This window comes from Pangasianodon hypophthalmus, chromosome 16 (assembly GCF_027358585.1).
Source record: "Pangasianodon hypophthalmus isolate fPanHyp1 chromosome 16, fPanHyp1.pri, whole genome shotgun sequence".
In the NCBI taxonomy this organism is placed as follows: Eukaryota; Metazoa; Chordata; class Actinopteri; order Siluriformes; family Pangasiidae; genus Pangasianodon; species Pangasianodon hypophthalmus.
The window spans coordinates 7,043,464-7,067,296 of record NC_069725.1 but is presented as its reverse complement, the minus strand read 5'-3'; the positions used below and the strand labels follow the sequence as shown (position 1 = coordinate 7,067,296).

General features: G+C 40.7%; 1 protein-coding gene across 4 annotated transcripts in view; it reads right to left on the bottom strand.

Annotated features, from left to right (window-relative positions):
- Positions 1 to 23,833, bottom strand: part of pex14 (peroxisomal biogenesis factor 14) — an 89,390-nt gene that overhangs the window by 5,175 nt on the left and 60,382 nt on the right. For 3 of the 4 annotated variants that reach the window (XM_026921125.3, XM_053240586.1, XM_053240587.1), the window contains exons 7-9: positions 20,805 to 20,902; positions 13,878 to 13,969; positions 7,688 to 8,156 (exon numbers count right to left, since the gene is read on the bottom strand). In XM_026921125.3, coding sequence (XP_026776926.3) covers positions 7,688 to 8,156; positions 13,878 to 13,969; positions 20,805 to 20,902 — 659 coding nt within the window. Of the gene's footprint in view, positions 1 to 6,333; positions 8,157 to 13,877; positions 13,970 to 20,804; positions 20,903 to 23,833 lie in introns of those variants that run through there. The other variant, XM_026921126.3, reaches the window with a different exon arrangement.

Here is a 23,833-nt window from a genome sequence, read left to right as displayed (position 1 = left end):
TCTGGCAAATATGTAGCCAAAAGCCTCATCCAGAGCGGGATAATTTCATCACTGTGTGAGCTTAATGCTAACCAAAAGCACAGCTGTCAAAATTGCACAGGCTTGTGCTTGAAGCTGCACAGCTGTGCATTAACCAGTGAAGAATTTCATTCTGAGAAGACGTCGCTTGGATATGGCACATGGATATATTTTCTAAAACTCTCTGAGACATATTTTCATTAGGAGGGAGAAGTGGTTATATTGAAGATGAACAATTTTGCATATATATTTTGCAAGATAGAATATTTGCAGCATTTCTGGTCTGTGTTTATGGTTCAGTAATAAATATTTAATATGCACAAAAAGCTGACTTACTGGTGGTCAGAGGTACTCATACCTTGTTATATTAAAGTTCTGATCTGCTGCTACTGATGTATTTCAGAGATCACAGATCTCAAGCTAATCACCCAAAGTGTGACTCACCTTATAGAAGCGAACAAACAACAAACAAGCTGCAAGTGGCAAGCATAACGAAACACACTAAACTGTTAGTGCATTTGGCGCCCAGCCAGGGAGCCATTCCATTTGAAGTAGCTTACTTAAAACTGAGCAGAGGTCTCTGGAGCAGAGAGAGCTGGGAGCAACAAGGCAATGGACTCAAGAGGAGCCAAATTCTGCTTCTGTGGGCACACATTTTCCCACACACTCATATGGAGGCAGGCCCGTTTTCTTGGCAACTGAAGAGATTCTGAAGTGCTATCCCATAAATTGGGTTAATTTGGCACGATTCCTTATAGAATTGGATGGATTGGTGGCAGGGGAAGCCCAGCAGACTGGCTGAGAATGAAGTGAAACAGTGTGATGGGATCTGTAGTGCTGTGATCATGGCAGGAACACGAACCCGACAGCATGCGACAGAGCCATAAAGAAGAGGCGTTTGTGAACGGAGAGTCACAAGACGTACACCGTTCAAATTTAATCCAATCAGTTTAAATGGAGGAAACAATAAAGAGATGAAAATGTGCAATAATGCCGGAATGCCCCGAAAAGGTTGTATTGGAAGTAAATGAACAATGTAATTGTGCTCGACAGTCACATTATTCAACATCTTAACTGAGGCAAAGTAAATACAAACCATAACCTGGCTCAATAAGCCAAAATTTTCCACATTGCCATAATTCCCATATGCATTACCTTCTTAGCCAGGAAATGCAAGCAGATACAAACCAGAGCGCAGACGCTGATAGAATCAAAACAGCACTCATTGTGGAAATGAGGAAAACAAACGCAACACAGTATTAAGGTAATGCACTGCAGAATCCCAAGCCAGCTTCAACAACTCTGCCCATTTATCTCAGTCTAAAAGCACGGCTGTAATAGGAGGACAGAGGGCACTGAGTCGGCCTCCTGCCATTCAACGAGATGTTTACGAGTTCTACCCTTGCTCCACAACCCCTCTCCCACCTCCCACCTCCCCCCTTCCCCAAACCTCTCGCCTTTTCTGACACCACTAATACCAACTATATGAGCCAAAGGGAATGACAATCTCCAAATGCATCCTTGCGCGCAGGGCCGAGCTAAATAAGGAGAGAGAGAGAGACGTTAAAATGCCGTGTTTGGTGGCACAGCTGCGCCCGGTGTGAAAAGGAGAGTGAAAACAGGTGGGACGGGGATGGTGGTAATCTTTCACATTATGGTGGTTGATAACACACAGCCTTCCTCCCTGCACTCACTTAAAACGCTGTAATTTAATACGGACTACATCAGACATGTGACATTTGCAGCACGGAAGAAGTGGAGGTTGGGAAGATTCAGATGATGCTAATAATAGCAATTGTGCACCAATGACTGGGGTTTTTGTTACCAGAGGCATTTTGTTAGTGATGTGGTCTTTCCAAAAGAAGAGGCTAGAAGTCCATCAAGGGTGGGTTGGAGGGGTGGGTTGGGATTGTTTTTTTATCATCTCACTAAAGGGTCAAAAGTTTGGATTGTATTTCATGCCAAATAAAATCCAAGCCAAAAGGACAAGGTCAGCAAAATTTCATCCTCATTTTTTTTTTTTTTTTTTTTTTTTTTGCACAGCAACCCTCACAGCTCTTTAGTGGTACTCAAAATACAGTCAGTTTTTTTCCACATTACATTCGTGTGGTGTATTTTAGAAACCAGTACAATAAAGACGTAAAGGCAATTTAGCAGAGGAGGAAAATCTAGAAAGACCAAACATTTGCTATGTCTCCGGAATATCTCTTCTTGTTAAGTAACACATCCCAACACACCCAACATCATGCCTCAATAAACACTCTAATGACCGAGCACTGCTCCAGCAAGGCGAGAAGACACGGTTAGCTCTCCAGGCATCAAACATTTGACTTATTCTATAGTCATTAAGAGCAGGATACACTGAGCTTGGTGTAATTACACAGGTAGTGCAACACGCAGGCAGTTGGTAGTGGTATTCATCATCTTAATTAAGGCATAAACTGTAAATGCTTGGAGTTAAAAACAGTGCTGTAAAATAGCAGTGTCTTATCAGCTGTGGGCCGTTCTGAGCTTGTCGCGACGATCCAGTGCAGCGCAGACACTCGAGAGCAGCCTCTGCATTTGCATGAATGATGAAGAAAGCCACAGAGAATTGGGAAAGATGGAGACAGGCCTGTTTGAGTCACCCTCCCTCCCCTTGCCCCTTCCTTTCTCTTCCTCCAGGCCTCCGGCATGCTTCAGGTGCTGCACGCATATGATGGTTCTATATGATTTGTCTAATTTGCAAGCTCCGGCAAGGCTTGCACCTGTTGCCCTGCCACTGCCTACAATCCTGGTTTCTCCCCACACTGACAGGCACCTCTAGATAATCCATTCTGCTCACAATAGTAGCGCTGCTCTCACCACCATTGTAGGACAAGGGCATTTTTCTCTCGCCATGCTCTCATATCCGCTATGCCGCTGATGGCTCATTACAGGCCAATTCATAAATATTGTCTCCAGTATTACCACTTCCAGACCCTCTCAGCTCCCTTGAGATTTATTCCGCTTTTACAGCCGGCTATTGTTTTTGTCCCCCATTTCTGTTTTTCAGCCCCCTCCACCACCTCCTTGTCCTTCTCGTTCTCTTCTCAGCCTAATACCTTTTTTGCCAAGCTGCCAATAACTAAGCCACTATAACATCAGAGACCCAACACCCTAGTAAAGCAGTCTCATATTTGTTCCAACCTGAACCCAGCCAAGGGAAACATCAAGTGATTTCAGATAGAGCGTGGAGGATGTGAGCCTGCTCACTACTTCAATATGTATACAGGCATTGATGGTGCAGCAGGTAGTGTTGGTGCCTCACAGCTCCGGTGTCCAAGGTTCGATCCCAAGCTCTGGTTACTGTGGGTTTCCTCTGCGTGCTGGTTTCCTCCCGAAAACATGCCAGAAGGTGGACTGCCTTCACTAAATTTCCCCTGCTAGGTGAGTGTGTGGTGCCCACTGACAGACTGGTGACCCATCCAGGGTGTATTCGTGCCTTCCGCCTAGTGCCTCCGGGATATGCCTTGGACCCACCATGACACTGAGCAGGATGATGCAGTTACTGAAGATGAATTGAATGACTGAATGACCACCTACTTTGTGCCACTGCAGTGGATTTTATTGAGGTCTTATACAAAGTCTTCTGTTACCTTTGCTGGACAAGCTCAAGCATACATACCTTGGTAGTTCCAGCCAAGTACAGCCAAGACAGACAAGCTTCTAATGGGAATCTATGCCTACACAAGCTTGGCAGTATTTAGCATATACACTCACCATCCACTTTATTAGGAACAACATCAGAATGAAGAAGTAGTGTGATCTCTGTGACTTTGATTGTGGCATGTTGGTACCAGAAGGGCTGGTTTAAGTGTTTCGTAAATTGCTGATCTCCTGGAAATTTCACACACAACAGTCTCTAAAGTTTACACAGAATGGTATAAAATACTCAAACCAGCCCTTCTGGTACCAACATCCATGTCACGATCAAAGTCACTTAGGTCACATTTTTTCTTCATCTTGATGTTTGATGTGAACATTAACTGAAGCTCTTGACATGTATTTGCATGAATTTTTTTTTGTATTGCGCTGCTGCCACATGATTGAGCTAACATATCATATATTAGCTCCACCCTGTACCATCAAGTCTAGATTACTAGTATCAAATCAAACAAGGCCTTAAAACAAAGCAGAGAATGCATGCATCCTGCAGTGTGAGATACCATCTGTCCATCAGTGCATTTCCTTTGAGTGTAAGACACCTAGTGATGTACCAGAGGCCTGGACCCATATGTGCACAACATCAAACAAGCTTCCTCCCACACCATCAGCGCTCAAGCTATCTGAGGAGGAAGCAGGAAGTGCACCTTTCTTATGCAAAGCTAAGGTGAATGTGGAGGGGCTTGCTCTGTTACTCATGCTGTTTTCATAAGAACGGAAAAGTGCTTTTGTACATAAGGTTTGGAATCACTGGTATCAATCTTTTTAAAAATAATTTTGTTATTCCAGTGCTGCAAAAGACGCATAATTACAATTAATTTTTACGGACTGGCCTTGATCAGTACTGTACTGCATGGTACAGTAGTGTTCATATGGTATAATAGGTTTCATCTGTTTTGTTCTTGGCCATCCTGCTACTCCTGAGAGCCGTGTAGATTAGTACTGTTTGGAGCATAATCCTGTGATATGTAGGTCATAGGTGAAATCCACTTCCCAGTTAAAGGTTTCATAGGAAGTGTCTCCATTTTAATCCCTGCACAAGGAGCCGGCGCTGTGAGCCCAACCCTTCAATGCTGGCCCTCCTGGGGCAAGAAGGGCTAACAACCCTCGCATTGATCCGAGGAGACACTCAGCCTTCTAACCTGCTGAGTGCTCAGTTCAGGAGAACAATGGAGTTCAGGCCACATCAATATGCTGCCCTATGGAGGGCTCCCTGTTTAGTACAGCGCCACTGATGAGGTTAAAGCTCCCACCTCCGGCCAGAGTCAGCCAGCCAGACACCTCGGATGTCTAAATAAGCAGCTTCAGTCTGGCTTTAGCGTTTTAACACCTCGATCTGCTTAAGTGTTCATTGAGATATAGTTTAGCCCAGATGGGTGACCATAAGTCGTCCCACTCTTTCAAATGTAGATGGGGTAAAGGAGGAAGCTTTCTGGGTAAAAATGCGCTGCTCCCATAAGACACTAAATGATGTACAAGTGCATTTATTACAGCAGGCCCTATAAATCTGAGCCTGGCCTGAACTCCAGGGAGAGGTTAATGGATTACAAAGGGATGCGGTATCGAACCTTCAAGAAGTTTATACACCACATCAATATGTGCAATGCTATTGATCATTTAGACCTTGACAGACAAATTAAATTCATAAACTTGATAATGCACTGGAATATTCGTACTGCTTACGACAGTGGAATAGTGTTTTTCCCCCTCTTTTTTGTTGTTTTAGGATCACACATTATTGATTGAATCTACTTAATAGAGACCTCATTGAAAAAAGCAAGAAGACTGCTGATCATATGTAAAATTTAGAGTGAACCGTCCAAGTCCCTATTAAAACTGTGGTGCAAATGGGCCTTTACGCGTAATTCAATTGTAGGATCGGTGAACATCACTGTTCTCAGCACTGCCTTACAAAGTGACGTGTTATTTTAACTTTATTTTTTACTAACCATCTAGAGCACATAGTCAGACATTAAAGATTAATGAATACTAATGCACAGTCCAAAGCAATAGTTCTCTTAAATGTATGTGTTAAAATGCTACAGCAGTGTGTAAGTGGCTCTACAAAAAACAGACAGTGGATTAAAAATCTTTTACAACAATAAAACAAAGGAAACTGAAGCAGGTGTTAAATCAATTTTATTACAAATATTTACATTCTCTCTCTTAAAATTGCTCTTTATCAGAATTTCATTGCATCATACTCACAATACTTGCCACCTAGCACTATAGCAAGAAGGCCATATCAGTTTTTCCAAGCTCTCGTGAATGAGTATGCACATAAACAAGTGCACGCACGCTGATGGTATGTGCCACTACTTTCCAGGCCTCCCCCCACTATTAGTCACCATTAATGCTCAACCGTTCTAACTGATTCACTCACATTTCCCCCCTTTTTCTAATTATTAGTAAGCCTTTAAAAATTATAACCTGGTATTACAGTATATCAGATGAATAAAGGTTCTTATTCACTATCATATATCACATGAATGCCACTTCATAGTCCATTGGTACAAGTCATCTCTAATCTAGACCATAACGAGATGCATGTCATCAGGCAGGCGGATATCCTCCATGGTGGGGAGGCTGAGCACCCGCTGCCACAGCCCACAACGCCTCACCTGCTTGGGCCATAATCACATTACTCTGAAGGCCATTTGTTAAAAGTGAAAATGTCAGAGCGGAGCAGACATCTCTAATTCTCTCTCCAGGATCTTTCTCACTTTTTTCTCATCAGCTGCCGAATGAGTAATTCTATTAGTTAAGTATTCATACGTTACTCTCCATTTGCATCAGCTGTGTGGTTTTTTTTTTTTTTTTTTCTTTTTCTTTTTCCTCGGGACTTGGACAGAAAAAGCCCCACAAAGAGAGAAGCCCGACTGCCGGCACCTCTGCTGAAGCATCCATTGTTTTACATGGTTTAATTACAAAGCCCCGGCACCGTTTCATGTTAAGATTATTCACTGTGGGAGGCCGGTATAATTTGGACTGGAGGCTTTGTCATGTAATATAATACAATAGAACAGGCTTTCGGTATTAGATTTGCGATTTTAGCCTCCTTGACATTTCAAGCTGCATGAACTAATACATCTGTTATTTGTCGATCATTTGATTATTAACATACTTCATAAACCAAATCAGCTGCCCAGCTGGAAACAGGAGAGACGCAAGTGAAGAGGCGCTCTTCTTTTCACCGTTATTCTGTCTCTGTCTGCAGTCCTCACTCACACAGAGAGCATTAAAAACAGTGCTTATCTTCCTCTTCGATGTTCAATTCTCAACACCACCAGGAAGTAAACCTATCATCACTCTAATCGGAAATTACAAGGACTTCCCCAGACATGCTAGCTGCTGTGGCTCGCCGTTACGTTATGCTGAGAGAGCACAGTGAACGACAAACAGATGTTTAAAGTCCAGACAAGAAGATGGAGGCTCAGGGTGGCTGCAATATAGAGCATCCCGGAAACTCAAAATTAGGTCACGTGACATTCTTTGGTGTCCATGATTTGTTGCTGTAGGCTTTTGTTTGGAATTAAATACAGCTGCGTTAACTAGCATGGATATACAGTATGGATACAGTACAGATATTAGCCTGTACATTATCAGAAACTACAGTTACTATTGTCAGGGGAAATGACTAGTCAGAAATGACGAGAGATATGGCTGAGCACACAATGTCTGCTTAATAATACACAGAAGATCATAATTCTGTCACCGTCTAATTCCACACTGTATGTTACTTACTGTGCTTGCCCAGGCACGCAAGAACGTCTGAGCTGTTACTTCAGTGTGTACGTTGAAAAGAAAAGTCACGACATGAGGGCACTGAACACAAATGATGTGATTACACTCCATTTGCTTCTTCTCAGTGAACTATGTGGCTGAGAGTTGGAATAAAAGAAGAGTGATGACAGGATTGAATTAAAAGCAAAGGGGAAACAGAGGAAGAGAGAATTTAAAGCAAAAAAACTCTTTCCTAATCCACCTCACTCTCGTTGCTGGCCCCTTCAGGACGCCGCAGCTTCTCCACCTGCTCGTTAAACTGTCCGTCTCCACCTCTCCTGTCTTCTGTCTGAACGCTCAGATGCTCTTCTTCGTCCACATGGGTCACGTCGTCCTCCTCTTCCTCCTCCTCCTCCTCCTCCTCCTCTTCTTCATCTTCTTTCCTCTCCTCCTCTCCTTGCACCTCCATGCGGACCTGGTCTTTCAGGTCAAGGGTGAGCATGGAGCCCAGACTGGCCTCTCCATTCAAGCCATGGGAGCCCGACACGCTGCCCTGTGAACTGTGGCCATCTTTGACAGGAGAGGAACTGGCCGACTCGTTACTGACGGGTGAGATGTCGCTGCTGCTGTTGGTGTGGTTGGCTGAGGGAGAGTTGGACAGGGCGCCCGGCTTCAGAGGGATCTGCCAGGACGGGATTTTGGGGAGGGATGGAGAAGCAGGGAACTGTCTCCTAGAATAGAGAACGAAAGCGAGAAAATATATATTCAATAAATTGTAAGGAAAGGCCAAATCAAACCTTGGCAAGTGCTAGATGATCAAGATTTATGCTCTTTACACATCTGTACCAAGCCTGCAAAACAATAAATACCTGGTTCAGGTGTGTTAGAAAAAAAAAAGGAGCAGGGAGCAAAATTGTGGACCATTTGAAGGTTTGAAAAACAATGGAACTCGGATTAAAAGGAATGATGATGAACAATGAAATGATAATATTTGAATAATTCTGTTTTTATACATATATATTATTTATACAAAGAAGAGTACATATAATTTTTTTGCATTTGATCACAATTCTTGCACAAATTTAGGAAGGAAGTAGTTCTGTCGCACTTTATCATTTAAAATCCACAGGAACTATCTTTCTGTTTCATATTTTCCCATTTCAGTTGTTGTTCTGATTTTTTGTGTTACATAAAGCCTTCTTTTGGAACATTTATTAACAAGATTCAGAGTAGCGCGGTGATGCAGCGGGTAGCATTGCCGCCTCTCAGCTCCAGGGTTCCCCAGTTCGATCCTGAGCTTGGGTTACTTTCTGTGTGGCGTTTCTGTGCATGTTCTCCCTGTGGGTTTTCCTCCAGTTTCCTCCCACCACTCAAAAACATGCCTGTCTGTGGACTGGCTCTGATAAGCTGCCCTTAGGTGTGAATGAGCGTGTGAATACGTGTTCGTGGTGCCTTGAGATGCACTGGCATCCCATTCAGGTTGTACTCCTGCCTCGAACCCAGTGTTACAGGAATAGGTTTAGGTGACCCTGACCAGGATAAAGCACTTACTGAAGATTAATGAATTAACAAGATTCAACAGCTCTCTTACTCCAATTCAATTCAATTTTATGTATATACCACTTCCACTATAAGTCAGTTTTGAATTATCATGTTTGTTTTCTTGGTGGGGAATTTGTGCTTGTGATAATTCTACACATGCTACAGATGTGGTAGATAGAGATTAGATTGAAATCTCTAAAGTTTTCTAACGTTCACTGGAAATCACCAAGATTGGTAAACACTATATAATTGTATACATTTACAATTTACACATTGTGCACTAGATATTATAACCCTTTTAACGAAAAATAATACTGCTTCTTAGTCACGCATACTGAATGACTCCTACGAGAAGTACCAACAGTTCTGTTTAAAGACATGTCCTTGAGATTTAGCCTTTTTATTCACGTTAGCTGGAATGAATGCCACATTCATTCCTCAGCCACTTAAGTACAACTGCACTCACAATTCAAGCTTCATGAATTAATAGAGATGTTATTTCACTGTATGTTATTGTACAACAGTACAACTAATCTGATAAAAGCTTTACAAATCAAATAGAGGCCTCTTCTCACAATGACCAGCCCATGTCTCGCTCCAAGCTCCAACTGCCTATTTATACAGATCCTTAGCAAAAAAAAAAAAAATGAGATCATGAACTCATGACTGTTAAAAACAGCACAAAGAATTAATCACAGTTTGCAGTACAAACAGCACAGGTGTTCCAAAATTTAAGCCACTCATGTCGGTGATAGCACTGACATTTCCAGCAGCATGAACTAAAAGACCTGTTATGTGTTCCTGATTTCATTAACATACTTCATAAACCAAGTTGCTCTGCTGGAGACAGAAGGAGCTGCTCTTGAACTTTATGTTGTTAACAAAAATATTTCTTTTAATCCTAGTATCTCTTAAAAATATTATAAATAATGTCTATTGTTCATTAAAGGAATACTCCAGACATTTAACAGTAAGGTAACTCCTTCCACAGTAATGTATGCATGGATACCAAATTTAAAAAAAAAAAAAAAAAAAAAAAAAAAAAAAAAAAAAAAAAACTTCTTTGAAATGAAAGAAAAAACAGAAAATTTGCAGTTTCCGAGCATCTTGTACTCATTGCTTAGTGTTATGGACACAGACACAATAGTATATCTGGGGAAGAAAAAAAAAAAAGTTTTGAAGTTCATCACTTCTGGGAAAACAATAATAAAACCTGATGATTTCTATCTAGGTACAACTGTGTGATTGTTCAATTAAATTTCCTCTAGAACCATGTAGGTTCCTCCCTAGGAAGTGGGTCTTGCTCTACTGTAGTAGCCCCTTATTTACAGCAACAATGGAATGTCAGTGTGTTTTCCTGCACAGTATTTCCTTTACCAGCAATCGCTTTGTTGAGGGGAAAAAAATGGTTGGAGTTTATTCATTTGGAAGAGGGAAGAACATGTACGAGGTCACGGTTAAGTGACGGACAATTTTCAGATGTTTTTTCCCCCCAGCTTGGGGCTCTTCAATGCCGGAATACGTTGCTTCTCTGTTGGGGACTCTCCATCAGTAGGAGTGAGTAAAAGGCTCTCGTTAATCTGTAATCGCTGTTCTCTATATTTACCTAGCTCGCTAGCTACTGTAAGGCTTGTTTAGATTCGGCATGGGGTGAGGTGTATCTTGAATGCTACTGTTGTATAAGTCAGTCAAACAATTAACACAACATCTCTCTGACTTCCTATTTCAGAAGGAAATACATCAACATACAGAATCAAATGACAGTTAAGGAGTCATTTGGTGGGGACTTTAAAATATTTATGCAAAACATATTTGGGAACAAAAAACTTCTCTTCAGACAAAAGTATTTGAAAGTTAAGCTCTAAATTTTTCTAAAACATTCTCTAAGAGACTTTTCCAGCAAGAAGAGAAGAGTTAGCAACAATTTTGATATTTATTACACTACTAGCTTTGATATTCTCTCTTGAATGCACAAAACATCTTAATATGCTTAATATGTGCTTTTGTTGTGTCAAGGGAAAATGACACAAAAAAATTTAACTAAAAGTGAACTTGAAAGTCAACTAAGTTCAAAGTAAACCAAGGAAGTGCCATGGTTTAGAGTTTGCTTGGAAACCACAAAACCATCATAAAAGCTAAGTAACAGGAAAGACTTTTTAAGGTATTGGCCCATTTTTTTAGACTTGAATAAACCTACATGAGAACAGGTTGGTAAGAATCTAAAGAATCAGGGGTCATCAACTGGCAGACCGTAGACTAAATGAGGACCTAGCAAAGTATTTCATGCGGATCAAATCGAGCACTCAATGCATCCTGTAGCAGAATGAATGAAATATGAAAAAAATCGGGCATAGTTCACCTTTTTTAAAAAACAAACAAACTGAAACATTGTGGTTACTCTAGCAGATCCTCTGTTGTAGCTTGTTGCACTTTTACTTTTGTAAATGGTTTAGCTGAAAGTAGTTTTCACAAACTATTACAGATTATTTTATTTACTTTCAATTTCATTTTTTTTAGTGTAGTGACAACATGGCTTATTCAAAAAAATATCAACGAGAGGGTTTTTTTTTTTTGGGGATGGGGGGGTTTAAATTCATTAATTTATTAATTAATAAATTCCTTTTATTTTTTCCTGCCAATTTCCACCTACCAGCCAAGTCGTCCCTATTATACAACAGCTACCAACCAGGAGAGGGTGAAGGCTAACACATGCTTCATCTGAGACACATGAAGCCAGCAAACTTCATCTTTTTGAACTGCTGCTCAAGCTACACCATACGTTCAGAGGAAAGCGCTATCCGCCCTCTTCCACACACAAACTCACAGATGCCCACTGAGAGAAAGCAGACCATCCCTGGCACGGAATCATCAGGATTTGAACTTATGATCTCCGAATGATAGGACAAATGCTTATCTGTTGGGCCACTCAGGAGCCACCAAGGAACGAGTTTATTGGCCGCTTCAAGATGTCTCATCTATTCTACGGCGTCAATCAAAAATGGTAACATGAAACACAGCATAACCACTTCAAACTCATGAGTCTTATTTATAGCCTTGAACTAATCACTAAGCATTAAAGGTTTCCTGCTGTCGCCATTCAGTCATGTTAGTCACTTATCTGGATCTTTTTTCAAGGAATTTTAGGCAGCCAGAGCTTCAAAGACTTGAGTTGAATACCCCCGAATACCCCTGCTCTTGATATTCATCAACTGCCCTTAGACTTTCATTATGGCTGAGTTTTGAGTCAGCAGGTTTGTCCGTTCTTTTCTTAGCACATGAGGGGTGCTGAAACTATTGTTTGCGGTAACTGTATGTACGTTAACGCTGCGGTAGAGATAGAGATTAGCCTGAAAACTCAAGAACATTCCTTTAAGTCTGTTGGGAATCACCGAAAACTTTCACGCTTAGTAATAAGCATTAACTGTGGAGTTCCCAGAGTTGCTCTTATGACCAACTTTAAGTGGCGTAGGAAAAAACATGGCGTGACATACTACTCAACCATTTCTGTCTCAGTTTCATGGTTCCTCATGTCTTACTAAGACCAGAGTTCACTTGCTTAGCTTAAAGTCAGCAAAATTTTATGGTCATGTGAACACCAATTAACTTGTTCTCAGCATCCCCAGAGGATGTTGAAGCTCCTAGATTCCTCCACAGTTCCTCCTAGTTACATCCATTCTGACTGATCAATCCCATCCCATTTCTGAACTTATTATTATGTACACATTAGATTTGCAAAATGCCACACTAATAGAGAAAGCTTTGCAGAAGTGAAAGACGTGGTTATGAGAAAGGTATAGCTTTAGATATTTTTCCCACACTTGAGAGCGATGATATCGGGCTAAAGTCTGTATGAGCAGCGTTAATGCTACTGCTATACACGCATTAAATATACACGCCTGGCACGCTTCATTTGAATAGCTTGACAGAAACATGCATAGCGGCAGACTGTAAACGTTTGCATTTCTTCTCCTATAGCCACATGTACCAGTCGGAGGTTCGCATGAGAACAAAAGACATATGAACTGAAAAAAAATAAATAAATTCTATGTGGCAACTGCTGGGGTATGAACTTAATATGCTAGCAGCATAATCCAGTGAACATTGACGAAAGAGAGATCCATACTGCTAAAATTTAAACACAAAAAATAGACTTGACTAGATTAAATGAATGGAGGTACAATTTCATTGTCTTAAATTTGTCTAATTTTGATAAAGGCTGTTGGTTAATGACTCAAAATGTATTTTCATTAAGTAGGTTTTACTTAAAACAAGTAGGTTTTACTTCAAATGAAATAGTTTCCCCAAACAGTTCGTAGTTTTATCTAGAACACAGCAGGAGCAGTGAGGAGCTCAGCCTGTTTCTGAACTTTTGGGTGAAGCTTCTCATCAAGCTGGTTGAGAAGATGGCAAGTGTGTGCAAATATTCCTCAGAAATATTTTTGGAAGGAGTCTCCAGTGTCAGCACTTTGTAACAGTCAGAGGTAAAGCTGTAACTAAGTTTCACCAAGAGTTCAAGATGGAGGGCTTTGATCTTTGTGGTTTCTCGATAACATGACAAGCTGCATTTCTTTTTTTATTAAACTTTAAAAAAAAAAAAAAAAAGACAGAGGCTGGTGAAGTAATGGCTGTTAACAGCTGCTATATCATAAGTGATTCAGAAATTTGTTTCACAGACTTTCCACAATATTAAATGTAACTATAAATGGAAAAAGTATGATGTGATGTAGTTTAATAATAAAAATATTTCGTGTTGGCAAATTTGTTGTATAAGTGGAATAAAAGGCTTCAGGGATGTGATGTTATAGGAAAATATGAGTGTGGGTATTTCCAAACATTTTGTTTATTATTGTTTGTATTGTGAATGCACCATGTGATAGCTGTTTTCTCCATTAGACCCTGTGAGTGTTTACCTGCTGAGCAAAAGTCCCTTTAATGAAGTGATCTCAGCCTTTAGCTCACTGATGCTCTGAGACTCCAGCATGCGGTTGGTAGCGGAGGAGGCCTGCAGATACAAAGACAAAAAAAAAAAAAAAAACCCAGACCATTAACCATTACAAGTTCTTTTCATCATATCATATTTCTCTAGAATCTAGAAAGAAACGTCTCTCACACAGCATTCTGGTTTCAGGTTTTTGCACGAAGAAATGAGTTTCACGGAATGAAGTCAGATTTATGAAAACCTTTTTGATTATCAGGTAGCTCATGCAAAACCTATGAGTCACGCACTGTTTTGGTACAAAAGCCACACTTTTATCACTCGATCAGCATGTACATTGTACAACACATCTGATAAGAGCTATAGGAATTGAGCACACATCTCTCCTAACTTCAGCTGGCCACTTGTGAGTCAAGGAAAAAGAGTAAAGAGTTCATGAGCTCAGGATCTTCTGAAAAAAGGCTAAGAGAATTAATCACGCCATTTTTACATATTTTTCCATATTTCCGACTACTGATTTGAGCCGGAGAGAGGTGCTTGATAAGAGGCCTCAAGCACAACAATGGCAGCATTCATCCAGCAGCCACAAGTCAGGGGGGTTTTATTAAAAAGAGCGTTATCACCTACTGCTTGGCAACGGAATGAATTGTTGCACGGAATGATGGACAATTGAAATGGCCTGCAAACATTTGAATAGCAAATGACTTCTTAAAAAAAATCATCCATCCTTTTTTTTTTTTAAAGACAGGTTGTTGATGATGCCATTTCCTGTAAAGAAGGCATCAAGCAAAACTGACAGTAAAGTTCAGAAAAATCTACCAAATAACCACCGCTCTTAGTATCTTTAAATGGCTACGCACTCTCAAGTCCATCACACGCTAACTGAGCTCTAACCACAAAATTTTGAACAACAAACTTCTTCAGTGCCCAAAGTGGGGCAGCTTCTGTACTGGAATTCAAGCGGATTAAGCAGAGCCTTGTTCCGAGGAGAAATAAGTCTCGTAAACCTACCCTGATTCACAAGGGTACCTGAAGCTTTGAAGCATCCACAAACAAACAGCCCTCATGCAGGGTTTAATCCCCCTGTCCACATGCCCTCCGAGGAAGACACTGAGACGGGAAGAAGGTATGGAACCAAAGCAAAAAGGCTGGGGAAAAGAAAACTAAAAGTCTAATTAAGTATGCCCAACTCACCAGGGGCTGCTAGTTAGCGAGCAGAGGCCCCTGTTGAGTGGAAACGGATAACTTGGTCCTTTCACATGTAATTACATCTAAAGGAAATTAATTGAATTGCATCTGAAAAGAATCAGACTCATTTTACGGCGTGGAATAGAAAAGGGGGAGGCATGGGTGAGGTTGGGGTTGGGGTTGCTCTACTATCTGCTCTTAAAGCCCTTCTGATAAAGTACTGTGTTTTTTGGAAGGCACATCAGATCCGGGCTGAGCGCATTAGGCCTGGTGAAGACGCTCTGATTACAGGCCTCACCTCATTACGACCATCATAATCCCCGACTCCCCACGGCACCAGCATAATAAGGCTGGAATGTGCCTCTCGCTCATTTTACCTGTGGAAAAAAAAATTAATTGCTTCGGCGGCTGAGCTTACACTTTGCAGACATAAAAATCTAAATAATATTTGCAAACAGGAGCTACGATGGGCCTCGAGACAGACTCGAATTCATGAGGCTCCCTGATCTACAGCAGGTGACAACGATGACTAAGACCATGCACAATATGTTCAGCTATGGGTGCCTTCTCTACATCCTACTCTTTACTGATTTCTGTGTCCTCTATGGCATAGCTAGTCCTCGTGGAGAATATTAACACCTCTCAGTGCGACTCTAGCACACAGAGAAACGCAGCAGGCAGCCGGCGCAAGCACTGAATACATTAGTAAACGCCTGCAGACCATTAGCAATGGATAATATCTTAACAAGGACGGTTTAAAAAGGTCTGAATGCAAATTAACTCACAGCTCCTCTCCCTGATAATATTTTCCTTGTGTAATGCATGTATATTTATGGTGGAATCAGCTTGAAACTAAATCCCTCAGGAGTGTTTCCAATGAAAGCAGTGGTACAATTCATTTCAGCCTGTTTATGCACTACCCCAGTGGCGTGCGTTTGGGCTGCAAGCTGAACGACTCCTAATCTTCCGCGTGCAGCTTCTAATAAGGGGAACTATCTCTGGATTTATAACAGGGATAAGGAGATATGAAAATTCTGGGCCTGTGACGATAATGTCCAACTCTGCTCATAATTCTGATAGCACATCCAAATACCAAACTGCCACCCACAGGGTCAATTTAATATTAAGCAATTACTGTGTAATAGTTCTATGTTAGATAGAACTATCCAACTATCTAATGATACCAGGCATGTTTTATCTTCAGACAAAATAAGATTTTCATACATACACTCACCTGCACCTTTAAAGGAACACCTGAACACCTGCTCATTCATGCAGTTATCCAATCAGTCAATCATGTGGCAGCAGCAGTGCATAAAATCATGCAAATGCAGGTCAAGAACTTCAGTTAATGTTCATATCAAACATCAGAGTGGAGAAAAATGTGATCTTAGTGACTTTGTGCCAGAGGCTGGTTTGGTTTCAGTGAGCAGAAAAGCATCTCAGAATGCACCACATGTCAAACCTTGATGAGGCTGGGCTACAACAGCAGAAGATCACACTGGGTTTCACTCCTGTCAGTCAAGAACTACAGGGAGCTACACTGGGCACAGGCTCACTGAAACGGGACAGCTGAAGTTTGGATAAACTAGTTTGGTAGCACTGCATCTGTGAAACATCATTTTAAACGTAGTTTATATTTTAGTGTTCTGCATTTTAAACTCGACCGACATTTGATTTTGTTTTGGTTTTGGCGGGAGATGATAGAAAAGAGCGCTTCCTCAGGTGAAGAAAGGCCACAAAACATCTTTTCCCACAGGATATAATGGAATCCTTACCAACATGTCAGTTTGGATGGGATTATATATTACCTGGGGTTATTTCTAGTTGTCATTTTATACAAAGTAAAATATGGTGTTATTTCATAGAAGGTAAAAAGTAAAGCCATTTCAAATAGGGCTGCAGACTGCAAATCCTAAGACACTCACGCTATAGTAAAATATACAAACCTCTGCTGTGAAGGCACAAGCTCAAAATTATTTTTGGCCCATTATTATTACACAGCACTGTAATACTGTGAAAAACGCCCAGGCGGCTAACAAGACAGTGCACACTGTAATTCAGTGGTTGAGACCATAAGAAATGTTTGCTTAGCAGCTGAAGGAACGGGAGTTGCCATGTGTTTTGGGTTAAACACACATTTCCGTGTTAAAGAGCCTTAATTGCCAAGCCTGGCGCATTACGCTCAGTTTTGAGAAACCCAGAAAGGCTCCCCAGAAAACCGCAAACTGAAAATGATAACTAGCTCAGCGGCTCGACATGTGTTTTTAATCACACGCTCCGGACCTGAAAACAATTTTCACAATTTCCCCTTACGGCTGGAGACAACAGGTCCTGCTTCTCTCCAAAGAAAATTTAAAGATCAAGACTTCGGCTGTAAAGTAGAGTTTATGGTTTGTTTAATGGATGTTTTGATGTGAAATACACTTTTTATACACTCGCTCTTCCAACAAGGCACTCATGGCAAATGATGGCAATGCTTTTTAATTCAATTTACATTTTAAGAGGAATCTTTAGCTCCCTTTCGCTTTGGCTGGCTGCTGTTCATGCTGTTTGAAGGTGCATTAAACAGATGGATGTGAGAGCTTCAGAGCCACTTGCACAGCTTCTGAGCACTTTGCCAGGTCAGTAGAAAAGAGATGCAAGAACAATAGTAGAAATTTTTCTGAATGTCATTTTTTTCGTTCATATTCACACATCGCCAGATGCGTTCGCATATGTTTTCCTGCGGGATCCAGATGCTGCAGTCAAACACCCATGTGCTTAACAAGCTGTGGACATAAAACATCGTTTCAGCTGTGATTCCAAAGAGCTTTCTGTTGCGTGTTATGGGATGATTTATCATAGAATCATGAGATACAAAGTGAGTAGAGTTTCACATTCTGAGGTATGAAGATGTGGTTCCAATAGGCAACACATTCCTAATGCCAGCTTTTTCTTCTCAGATAAGCATGAGACTTTATGGAGTAAAAGCACATGTTTTGAAAAGTTGAAAGGCATACACGGTCATGATGAGATGTTTTTACTGGAACATTATGACATCAGGATGCATTAAATTAGTGTGTGATAAAGAAAAGGCACAGGAGATGCCCTCAGGCAGGCCATCAGCGGAGATGCTGAAAGTCATTCTGCACGTAGAACGGAGCAGTACAGTACCTAGTAGAAGTCCATCAGCCCTGTGAGTGTGTAAATGTGATCTTAAACATGCATGACCTGTTTTGCCATTTGGCTGGCATTAAAGGTCCTTTATCTGGAGAAAATAGAGATGTAATGAGGACATGGAGAGGTGGCTTGCTGAGTCCTGCTGCTGTCCCTGGCAGACTTGTTTTAGCCTTCTGCTGATGCTCTTATATGCTCTTTAGCGGCCTTGTTATGGACACGTTCTCATTTTAGCAGCATATGAGCCATGTCGAGCTTAATATCTTCTTCAGGGCCGAGCATCCATCTCTATGGCACTGAAAAATGCCATGTGTTGGTTTAAGCTTAAACTGGCCTGACCACCTTGAGAGAGAAAGACATAGCAGAAAACCACAAAAATGCCAACGCAGAACTTTATTACAGTACTCACAAGGCACACTGCCCCTTGTTCTTCTTCTTGTTCTTCTCCTTCTGATTATTATTATTGTTATTATTATCATGCAGCATTATTAAGCCACCTCACAGCTCCACGGTCCCTACTTCGACCCTGAGCTTGAGTTATTGTCTGTCCTCCCACCTCCCCAAAAACAGGCCAGCATGTAGAATGGCTCTGCTAAATCGCCTCTAGGTGTGAATGAGTGTGTGAATGGGTGTGTCCATGGGTCCACGCTGTGATGGACTGGTGTCCCATTCAGATGTATTCCCACCTCACACTCAGTGTTCCATGGATAGGCTTTGGATTCACTGTGACCCTAACTAGGATAAAGCAGTTACTGAGGATGAAAGAATTATTAGTATTAATAGTAGTAGTCATAGTAGCAGCTGCATCAGCAGTAGTAATAGTAGTGCAGTAGTAGCAGTAATTACAGTATCAGTAGTAGTAGTAGCAGCAGAAGTATCAGCAGCTGTAGTAGCAGTAGTAGCAGTAGCAGCAGCAGTTGTAGTAGCAGTAGCAGCAGCAGTATTAGTATTAGCAGTAGTAGTAGCAGTATCAGTAGGAGCAGTAGGAGTAGTAGCAGCAGTAGTAGTAGTAGCAGCAGTAGTAGCAGTAGCAGCAGCAGTTGTAGTAGCAGTAGCAGCAGCAGCAGCAGTATTAGTATTAGTAGTAGCAGTAGGAGCAGTAGGAGTAGTAGCAGCAGCAGTAGTAGTAGTAGTAGCAGCAGTATCAGTAGGATCAGTAGGAGAAGTAGCAGCAGCAGCAGTATCAGTAGCAGCAGCAGTATTAGCAGTATCAGTAGGAGCAGTAGGAGTATTAGCAGCAGCAGTAGTAGTAGTAGTAGTAGCAGCAGTAGTAGGAGCAGTAGCAGTAGTTTTGGAGATCTCTTCAGTGAGAATTTATTTTTGGTTTAGATAAATGTCACAAAGAGCTTCAGAGCCGACCAATCAGCAGCTCTGCTTTACTCACACATGCAGAGCAGGTGCTCACCTTAGGGCCTCCCTTCTCTCCCTTACTGTCATCTCTCCATTACGTTCTCATCCCTCATATACCTTTTTTTGGGTTTCTTTCCTTCCATCTTTCAACTTCTGCATATACCTGCTTATATCAGATTGTTTTTTTTTCTTTGTCTTTTTTCCCTCTCATTCCTATACTTTGACTTTTTTTCTCCATCATCCCTGTCTTCTTTTCGCTGTGTTCTGTTCCTCTGGTCTTTATTACTCCACTTCTCTCTATCCAGTTCTTTACTTATTTCTCTTCTTCCTCTTTTTCCATTTCCCTTCTTTCCTCTTTTCATCATTGCTTTCCTTATTTAATCCCTCCATCTCTCTCAGCTGCTCACAAGCACTCTGCATTTCCTTTAGGAAATGGAAATCTAGTTTTATACACACCACCAGAATCAGAGCTCTTTACTATTCATGATATATTGGTGCGAAGACTACAGTAAGAAATGTAACCTTTTCTTCCAGGAGACTGCTGGATTCTCTGTAGATGTGTCCCCCCCTCTCTCTCTCTCTCTCTCTCTCTCTCTCTCTCTCTCTCTGATGTATCCTCATATCAACTCTTCCTCTATCAATCCTACAGTAAATGATGGAGTGTATGGACTGTATTCATAGAATTCATATGGATTCCATGCATTATTTTGTTTGGAGAATGTCATTTCCAGTGCAACACTGATATAATGAAGGCTATTACTCAAATTCGAGAAAATACGGTTACAGAGAACTATTGAATAAGGAGCACAATATTTAAGAGTGTACATTTTGTGTGTGTGTGTAGGGGTGGACAAGTTATAAATTCATTAGCTAGCTCACTAGGCAAGTGAGAGCTCCAGTGTGCTACCCAGTTACATGTTTTTGGATGTCCGGAAACCTAACTGACTCGGCTAAAAAAAAGTGGTAGCTAATGTAATGTATTAACGTATGGCGAGCTAGTTAGCTAGCTAAGTGCATTAATATAGACTTTTGCCAAACATGGATAAGGTGTAGGTGTGTTTGTCTTTTTTTAGTTTGTTGACCCTAGTTGTCCGCTGGGTAACTACAAATAATAAGCCCACACAAAATCCGCTTGTCCCGGACGCCCAGGCTTGTCATCTGTCCGCCCCTAAAGTGTATGTTGGAGAGAGTAAAATAAGCTTACATGCGAGTTAGCCAGCTCCTGAGACAGCTCCTGGATCTTCTTCTGCTGCTGGACCAACAACTCCTGCACTGAGGCTAAAGTCGTCTGCAATTGGGTCACTGTAAACAGAACACACACACACGCACATAAGACCCTCAGCATCAGTTTATGAATGCTTAGAGAAGATAAAGCTAATCGAATACAAATATGCTAAAATGTTCTCCAGCTCAGAATGTTTGTTCATGTTGCTCATAATTTTCTCTTTAGCTCTGCTTTTCCCTCAGTCAGTAATAGAAGATGACTATATTTGTTCATGATTAATCACCAGTGTCTGATCTTATATCAGCACACCGTCTCTAAACCTCCATTAGCATGGGTTAGTCTCTCTCGAACTCTCCAAACAATCAACAAGATGGGAAAAAAAAAAAAACAATCATTTGGGATGCAGCCGAGGAGGCTAGACGACGTGTCCTCACTAATCTGAGCGAATATAGCTCATTTTCCATCGACTCCCAAGATTAAATTATTGCCAGGTTGTGCCGTTCCCGTGCAACAGAGAAAGCCCGGGAAAGAAAAAAAAAAAAACAGTGCTAACAGGCCAAGAGTTGGTGTTATTAATGGGGGTATCATTGCAAATAACCCAGAGCACAAGTTGCTTTCTGCCTGCTTCCAGTCACACATGCATTTCCAAACAATGCATTAAGTTTCCAAACTGATTACGTTACAGAAAACCAATAAACGCCTCTATAAATCATGCTCTGTAAAGTGTTAAATCAACTCTAATTGGATTAACATCAGCAGATATTATTAGCTGCCAACTCTCCAGTGCACCGTTACACTGTTCTGCTTTCACAGAAACAGCTTTTTAACATACAAGCTAGGACACATTACATATGTTCTCTCTCCGCTGCTCACAACACGACACGGAGCAGCTACTAACAGGCTATAAGAAGAAGGGAGATGTGAAAAGAAAGGGCATTATAAGGGCATTATAAGGGCATAAAGAGTGGGCATTGATTATAAGGATAAGAAGGAGGTTAAGAAAGTTAAGGTTGCACTTTCAGAAAAGTTTTTTTTTGGCTACTATTACTAATATAAAATGCATAATTGGATCACCTTTTTTTTTTTTTTTTTTTTAAAAAACAATGTAATAATGAAGATACATCTGTGGCACCTAATATATTACTAGGTGTAAGTTAAGCAGACACTTTGAGGATTTAATACTTCAATTGCGCATGTTCAAGACCTCAGACGTAATTCCGTACTTAAGTGATATTCAAAAGTTGCGTGAGAGTTACGAAAGCAGGGTGGAGTTTCAGTGAAACAGAGACGCGTTTCAGTTATGTGCGATTCTGAACTTAAGTGAATTGTTCTTGTGTGATACTTTGCAATTTCATGGCCTCATGGCTACATTATGTTGTGTGTCCAATTAATGGTTGGCACAAGATATATATAAAAAAAATAAATAAAAACTGCAACATAAACAGGAAATGCTATTTTATAAGCTGTCAAATAATAAGGGTGGAAGCCATATTGCTAAATTAAACCAATTTAGCAATGAATAATCTAAGAATTATAACTAAGACTATTAATTAATATATTGGTAATATACAGCTTCTCATTCATGCATCATTGTATTAATTTCTTTTTATTTTGCATTTTTTAAATTCTCTTTGCTTTTAGGCAAGTGCTTGTGTTTAAAGGCGGTCCAACCTTGACTTGGATGCTTGGAAACCTTGGCATGACATCTTAAAGGTGGGAACTACATGCAGGTAATTTGCATCATCTAAGTGGAGAGCTTAGAAAATTTACTTAAGCAGGTGCATAACCCACTTCTGAATACAGGCAACTTTCCCCACATAACAAGTGACATACCTTTTAAACTGAGGTCACCAACTCTGAATTTGTAGCTATAATTACATATCTTTGTCTTCACTTGGTGCTAATGGTGTGCAAAATTTTCACTTGACTACAATAACACATTTAATAATGTATTCCTGAACAAGTGTTGACTGAGTGTAATTGATAAATTTTGACATAAACACTTGGTTCTTGGTAGAGCACACAAACTTTCAAACCCTGTGGGGTACACAGCTTTAGATGTCTATCATGTAGCACATGTTGTTGAAAATGCATAAACCTGATACACATTCACATGATATCCATCACTGTATTTTGTTTTGCTAAGGTTTGCTAACAACGTACTGTTTTGAGGTTAGCAAAGCAATACAGGCACTGTATTAAAAGTTTTACTGGAACAGCTAGAATTTTATATTGTTATAGAGCTATACCACAGCACCACTGAATTCACAAACCTATTTGGTGAGAAGGTGTTTATTCATTTTCTATAACAGCAGCTCTGACAGTAGTCCTGCTGCAAAGCAAATCACAGGTTTATATAGTAATGCTCTTGTTCGAACATGTTAACATTTCTATAGGAACAACTCACACAGGGACTTGGAAGGCGGACACGCCACATAAACTGACTCAAAAATGTGGGTAATTGTTGATATGGTGAAGTTTTCTGTGAGGAGATGATGATTGAGCATTTATGGAAAGAGTCTTCGCTGTTAGAGCTTTTGTCAGAGGTAGAGTTATCCGATACGGGAAAATCTTCACAACAAAGGAGTTTCTCTGTAACATGAATAGCTGTTTTTTTTTTATTTATTTATTCACTACGACAAGAAGAAAAAAGTTCCTAAAATATACTGCATTCTCAATATCCTGTCAATCACCCAGCCCTAGTTGCATTCCACCATCTCAGTATATTCCACCTGACTGTTGAAGTGAAACTACATATCACAGACAGTTGAATTCGTAAATCGGTGGAGTATTTACTGTATACAGGATAATGGATTTTCTGTGTACAGAAATGTCAGTTTAATAACACGTGGGCAACAACAGTGTAAGCAGAACTGTTAGCATAGACAGCTGCTCAGGTTTAACTCTGACGACGAATGTCAATTGCTCAGAAACAGCCCACATTCAGAGCTAAGAAGGAGAAGGCAAGAGATGATGAGGCCGGTCAGGCTGGCTCGGCTTGAAACAAA